The 7,500-nt window shown below is 35.5% G+C and overlaps 1 protein-coding gene across 6 annotated transcripts in view; it reads right to left on the bottom strand.

The window, feature by feature from the left end:
- Positions 1-7,500, bottom strand: part of LOC144979982 (sideroflexin-2-like) — a 19,205-nt gene that overhangs the window by 7,910 nt on the left and 3,795 nt on the right. For 4 of the 6 annotated variants that reach the window (XM_078927390.1, XM_078927393.1, XM_078927394.1 and 1 more), the window contains exons 2-7: positions 7,300-7,500; positions 6,206-6,376; positions 4,643-4,741; positions 2,799-2,877; positions 1,281-1,366; positions 56-116 (exon numbers count right to left, since the gene is read on the bottom strand). The exon at positions 7,300-7,500 is cut by the window's right edge and continues 6 nt beyond it. In XM_078927390.1, coding sequence (XP_078783516.1) covers positions 56-116; positions 1,281-1,366; positions 2,799-2,877; positions 4,643-4,741; positions 6,206-6,376; positions 7,300-7,500 — 697 coding nt within the window. The remainder of the gene's footprint in view (positions 1-55; positions 117-1,280; positions 1,367-2,798; positions 2,878-4,642; positions 4,742-6,205; positions 6,377-7,299) is intronic. The other 2 variants (XM_078927395.1, XM_078927396.1) reach the window with 1 other exon arrangement.

Genomic DNA, 7,500 nt, shown 5'->3' on the forward strand with positions numbered 1-7,500 from the left:
GTCCATCCATTCTAACTAACAGCCAAGTATTCAGTCCTAAATGTTACCAACATACCTGAGACTTGACAACAGGATTACCATCCTCATCATTCACTGTGACTCCATCCACTACTTCACTGAAATAAGAGGGCAGCAGAATACGATAAGACTATTTGGAATGAACACTACCACTGAGGGAGTGCAAGTCTTTACCTGCCTTTAAAACGAATCTCAAGACACATTTTTTTACTGTATTTGCTTTTATTGGCGTTATGAACCCTTGATTTGGCTATGAATTCATTGCACTGTATGTTTTTTTTTTTTTGTTTTTTGGTTTTTCCAAAATGATTATTTAAATTGTAAAGTGCCCAGAGCTTGTGTTTTACACGAGAATGAGTGATGTATAAATGTGTATTATTAATATTAGTTATTGTGACACACATCTCGCATTTATCTATTTATCCATTTTCAGAAAAGAGAAAAAAACAACAAATTAAAGAATCAAAATTCACATCTTTCGCACCCAAAGGGACTGAGAGTGATCCCGTGTGGGGTCAAGATTTTTTTTTTCCGAAACCCCTTGTCTACCCAGCAGTGATTGGGTAGCTGGGTCTGTTACAAATGGTAGAAATTACTATGCAATAGACTAGCGTCCTATTCAAGGGAAACAAGAAATTGCTATTATCTGTTTTACGCTATAGAAACCAGGATAAACTCCTGCCCCATGGGTCTAAAGGTTCTGGTGGACTACTACTAAAATACAAAAAAAATAAAAATACTAGTCCTCAGAGCCGTTCGGCCCATGGAACCGGAGTTTATATCTATATGTATACATTGTCGCCATAGATTCTCAACTTTGTGTTTATACATTTTTATGCATGCCACGTCTGTAAACGAATTTTCATTTTTTTTTATGAAGAAAGTATATATTATTATTATTATTATTATTATTATTATTATTATTCTATAGCGTGAACCAGACAATAGCAATTGCTTGCTACCCTTTGGATAGTACACTAGTCTATCTCAAAGTACTTTCCACCAAATCTAACAGACCCAGCTACCCAATCACTGCTAAGTGGGGGCTAGAAAAAAATCTCAACTGCACCCGGGATCAATCATATTATATGTGTTATTGTATAAGCAGCATTGTTTTTTTGGTGTTTTTATTTATTTTTTTTTTTTTTTTTTTTGGGGGGGGGGGGTTTCTGTTCTTTTTTCTTTTCAAAATGACCCCCCATGAGCTTACACAAGAGTCAGACACCCTTGATACCATATCTAAAACACAATGACATACTTACCTTTGCCTCATCAATGGGATATTTACAGCATTAGCAGCCACCACCGCAGCAAATGGAACAAAACGTTTCAATAAGGCATTTTTACTCTGATGGAATAAAATAAATAGATAAATGAAATTAAAACAAAATAATTAACTATATAAAAAAAGAGTAGTTATAAAAAGCAATAGCCACCAAATGTGCTTAAAGTGTTTTACAAGAGGTCTTAGGCCAATAGCAAAACTTAACACGAGGGACTAGACATGACATGACGCCTGTAAGGCTGATACTACCAATGGTACTCATTTTACACCTGAGGGCTGAGAAAGAATGTGAGTGAAGAATCTTTTCCAAAGACTCAACTTCGCACTGACCAGAGTGGGACTTGAACTATGGACCTCAAAGGTGAATGTGTGTGTGTTTTTGTTTTTATGGGTTTTGCTGCGCTTGCAACACATTAAGGTCATATCAGAACCATTAAAAAGGAAGAAAATGAGATGATAAAAAGTTCAAGAATTACAATTATAGCACCCAAGAAAAGGTAATTTAAAGGGGAATTGGTTCTAAATAGGAAACAGATGTAGATCCCAAGAGTACACTATCAAAGTACTTAGTTTGAGATCATCTTATAGTCTCACCCAGACAACAGCACAAGATCCCACCAACAGGAATACACTCAAATGTTTATAAATCATATATTAAAAATACAAAATAACAATACATAACAGAGATGATTTACAAGGAAAAAAAAATCATCTCTCAAAACTATAACAATACATTCGACTGTTTCCCTCCCAGTCAAGGACTCCGGCCAGGGTCAGGACAAAACTAAGTAATCCCATTCCAAGACTAAGGCAGAAGCATGTTGGAAAACAGATATAGGGGGATAGAAGACACAGTAAGTGCCTCCCTGCCCACGATGGGAGGTCAGGAACCCCACCCAGAAAGGTGAATGTCATATTCCTTGTCAATGCAATTGGGAACAACAACGCGGTTACCGACCAGGTACTCATTTTACACAGGAGTTCAGTGAGAGAATGAGAGTAAAGAGCCCCCAAGGACTCAACTTTGCACTACCAAGAGTAGGAGTTGAACAAGAAATCTATCTTTCCGAAGATGTGTCATATCTAAAAACCAAAATATAAATAAAGAAATATAGTGTAACGTTTATATCCATATACCTAGACTGTTACACTGTTATCCATTAATTTTGTGGTCTTGTTGAATGACTCTGCACATTTACCTAATTTTCAATAAGTTTCTTATAAGTTTAATTAAAACTCAATGTCAATCCAAATGGAAGCAAATGGTTAAAAAAAAAAAAGAAGTTATCTACTTTCTAACCCTATCTGAGGTATTGTAGAGTTTTGTAACGAAGTCAAGCACTGATGAGAAGAACCAGTGACATCGTTTATCCTAATTAGCTCATACGTGAATGCATTTCTAATCACTCATTCAAATCTAATTGGATATTCAAAGGAAAAACAAAGAGAAAACAAACAAACACAAGAAACAAGACAAGAATCTATCACTTCTTACATTAGCAAGACCTCTTCTCAGTCCCAGAGCCACAGCCAAGGCAGATGAGGTAGCACTGACGTAGGCAATAGCCAATTTTCTGTGGATATTTTAAAAGCAACGTTAATAATCTTGCTCAAGGGAAAAAAAATGAAAGTGCCTGAAGCGGGGCTTGGACCCGGGACCTTCCGAGTCGCACTCTGCCACTTCGCTCCCAATCAATATAAATGACTCCAAACTGCGATCCACTTTGTCAGTCTGGTATTCAGGGTTGCCAATTAGATTCAATAGTCTGATGTCGTGTCGCCCAGTAATGGCGGCCATCGTGGTTCTAAACAAAGAAAGTCGGTACTTTATATTCTTCATGCTGGCTAGAACTTTTCATATGTCTTGTGATCAGAATGTGTAAAAGTCAAAACATGATCAGATTTATAATGTTTTTTTTTTCCCTCTCGATATATAGAGAAAAATTTCAATAGGCGTCCGCCATTGTTCCGATAGTTTAGAGCCAGTTACTAGTTACCATGCGTCATTACGAGGGAAGTGATGTTACGACTGTTGAAGCATATTCAGGAGACAAAAATTTATGGAACTTTTTGCGTGAACACATCGACCAACCTCTATCTGAGTACTGAATGAACTCCAGTAAAAAGACATTGCTTCCTTTTTTTTTCAGTTCGGCAGATGATTGGAAAATATACAGAGGTCTTTTTAACATACTGATTTCCGTTAATATACATAAACTTTGGCAAACTTTGGGTATTGCGTAGAAATGGACAAAAATGTAGAAAATATAGTTTAAAGTCAAAATGGCAGAATTGGGAAATTTAGGGGTTTATCTTTAGGTTTAAGAATTAAAAGTCACTCTCCTCAAAAGCTGACTTACTTGAATCAAGGCCTTTTGCTTTCTTATCATCCAATTGGGATGCCTCAGCTGCCTCTCTAATCGTATGTGTCAATTCCTTCCACAGTTCATGGCCCTTTGCTGTTTATGTTAATGTCAGAAGATCTTCCTTTCATTTCAGTTCTTGGTTATTTTGGAGGCATTTTAGGTCTGTATTCAGGACAGTGTGAATTGACGTGGGTGGTCTGACTTTATATTTATTGTGTCCAGATGGGGTGAAAAATGTATTCATGGCTTTATTAGTTGTTATATTTTCATCTCTTCTGAGTATAGGCCCAAAAAGTTGCTGTCTTGTCTCCACAAGATATGTGATATACTGTCTTGTCTCCGGGATTTAAAATGATAAGGGTCTTTCATTGCACTTGTCCAATGGTGCTTTATTGTTTCTCTATGTGGGGTATCATATTTTTTAAGACTCTTTAAAGTTGTTTTCTTCATTTTTAAAATTATTTTTTTAAAAATGAAGAAGTATGGAAAAGAACACAGCAGAAACCAGTGGGAGAGGAAATAGGAAGAAGACGATGGAGGTGGATTGGACACACGCTTAGAAAGAATGACTCCACTATAACAAAGAAAGTATTGGGCTGGAACCCTCAGGGCAGAAGATCAAGGGGAAGGCCAAGAGGAACATGGAGAAGAATTAAAGAAGCTGATATACAGAGAAGTGGTAAGACCTGGAATGAGATTAAAAAGTTAGCTCAGGATAGAGAAGGATAGAAACTGTTGGTCTGTGGCCTATACCCTGACCCAGGGTGAAAAAGGCAATGATGATGATGATGAAAGTTGTTTTCTAGGGAATCTGTCTAATCTTTGCTCTTCGGTTCTGTTCAGTACCCATGTTCTGCATCACAGCAACTAGAAGAGTTAGTAAATATGGAACACCACTATGATATCTTTAATTAATCTCTCCAATTTTTACACTGAAATTGGTGAAAATCATTCAAATTGACAATATTCTTACTTGGTACTGACTTCTGTGCTGGCATTACTGTTTGTGTAGTTGACAAGTGCATTGAAAGACTGGTTGGCCCACTGCCAAAAAACAATGGCGGGTGTCGATCTGTAGATTATTCAAGATTGGATTAGCACCAAAAAAAAATTAACTTAAATGGTAGGTTCAAATTCTTTATTTTTTTAACGAAATAATGAATACAAAAGGGCATTAAATCAAATAAAGGTAGTCTTTCCATGGCCCTTCCGTGATTTAACTAAGAGTCAAGAGTTTTTAAAGGAGTTTCAAGTAATATATTGTGAAAATTGTTACCATTAGGACAGGTATTTGGTCTATCGAGTAATTTTTGATAGCTTCTAAATTAAACAGAGAAAGCCATCAATGACAATTCACATGTAGGATCAGACATTTTACTTTGTAAGGCATTAAAACAATTATGCTTGACAAAGAGGAAATTGTTACCATCCAGGTATTCATTTTACACCCGAGGATATTGAAAAACTCATTTAAAGAGCCTTTTCCAAGGACTCAACCTTTGATTTCCACAGTTGGACTCTCTCCACTTAAAATAAGTAAAATGAAATGAGTCTTTTGTCTTAAACTAATGTTTGGGATTGCCCCGTTAGCGGGCCACACACCTGGATCGATGACATAACGTGGGAAGGTGACATAATTCTTTCACCTTTACTTTTGCCTGATCTAAACACAGGGATGCCAATTCAGGAGGCATAAATTTACTGAACTTTTACATTAACACATAGATTAACCTCTTTTGATAGACTAGAAATTGAAGCAACTTTTTCGGGGGTCGTGGACAGCTCATACAGTAGAGTCACGATCTCCACAACTAGGCAGAGTTGTCATACCAGTAAGGTCGTGGGTTCGAGACCCGATCGTTGCCGCATTTTTTATTCTCTGTTGTCTTCTGGCACTTTCCTTACTCACTTCATTTCTTGTAACTACCCCTTTCCAAGTGCTGAACTCCAGTAAAATGACATTATGTACTTAATTTTTTCCCCATTTAGCAGGTGATTGGAAAATATACTGAGGGTTTATAACATACCAAATTCCGTAAATATACGGAAAATTGACAACCTTGTAAACAACATCCCATTTACTACAGGGTGAAAATATCAGCAGTGAATAAATCCTGTCCATTTTTGTTTGGAATAGACTGTTTTAACCACAGTGACCTGATGAGACACTCATTTGTACTTAAGTTGAAACAGAGAGGCAAAGTGTGAAAAAGGCCTTACTTTCACCAGTCATGGATGGCATGATAAAAATTTTGATAGCAATGACCTTTACAGTGCAGTATGCATTTCTCATCTTCTTATTCCTCATTCTCATGCAATCCTCAAACCAATGTTAATATCCGAAATTAATAAATTTCTCATTAGTGTACAGGTTCACGTATTCCTCATTTGTCACAGCTTCCTCATCTTAAATATTTTATCTGAGCAGCAAGGACGAGGAAAAAAAACAAAACTTGAGCTTTTATATAGCGCAATATCCACTAAACGTGCTCAAAGCGCTTTACAAGAAATGTGGAATATTATATTTATTTCTTACTTGTAAAATGTTATCATGGCTCCAATGAGAATCATTCCCCCTGGTGCTTGAAATGACATTCTCCCCATCATATTTTGAAGGGCTCCTGAGTCAGGATGAAAGGCAGAAAACACCTCTTGTTGGGCTCTTCGAATCTGGGCCTCTGTGGTACCCTGGGGCTCTTCACCTCTCCTTGAAACAAAAGGAAGCAGCCATTATTTATCAATATTGACCACTATGACTTTTTCTTTTGAAATGATGTGAGAACAATTTTTTTAAAAATAATAATAAATAATAAATAAATAAACAATTTTTTTTAAATTATAATAAATATGTGTGTATATATATATATATATATATATATATATATATATATATATATATATATATATATATATATATATATATATATATATATATATATATATATATATATATATATATATATATATATATATATATATATATATATATCTCTTCAGACAACGTTGAGTTTTTCAAAGTTGATGGCTGAAACTACCAATGCAGCAGTATATCAAATCCATGTATAACACATTGTAAGAACTATTGAACAGCTATTTTAACTAGTGAGATAACTGTTTGTCCCTACTATATTTATCTCATAATTAAATTGTTCATTTAGAGCAATTAATTTTCTTTTTGGTCACTCGTGGAACATCACTCATTATCATTTATATCAACATTGTTAGATGTTTGTTATATTGATAATTATTCTCCATAGTCTCTTAGAACTTCTCTACTCTTTTAATTTCTTGTTAATATTAACACGAGTGCCTGTACCAGTCACATTTCTGAATTCATGCTTATTCTGTTCATGAGTTTACCCATGTCTCAGATAATAATAATTGGTTAGCTGCAAAGTGCACTAAAGAAAGAAAGAAAGGAAGGAAGAAAGAAAAGTTGCAAAGAAAACAGAAGCAGACATAACAGGACTTCCAACATTTGGTTGAAAATTAACAGAAAAATATATTGATGAAGCCAACTCTTGAATCTGCCTTAAATGGTGATATAGATAAGAAGAGTCATTGAACATTTGCAGTGACAGGTTTTGAACTGCCTGTAGACTACAGAACAAACTTTATATGAAACTTTACCTGTATTTCTCTAAAAGGTCTCTGGACTCATAGAGCCGTTTGGCCGGTACCAAACTCAAAGTGGGATTTGAAATCCACATAAAGTAGCGATACCGGCCAAGAAATGTTGTTTGATCATATGGAGCTTGGGAAATATCAATCCTTGCTGTTACAAGTTTTTCCATTTTGTAGCTGTGAATGAAATCAAAACCTAAGAGTTGT

The sequence above is a fragment of the Berghia stephanieae genome, chromosome 9 (assembly GCF_034508935.2).
Source record: "Berghia stephanieae isolate SIO BIC M18660-M18661 chromosome 9, UCSD_Bste_1.3, whole genome shotgun sequence".
Taxonomy (NCBI): domain Eukaryota; kingdom Metazoa; phylum Mollusca; class Gastropoda; order Nudibranchia; family Aeolidiidae; genus Berghia; species Berghia stephanieae.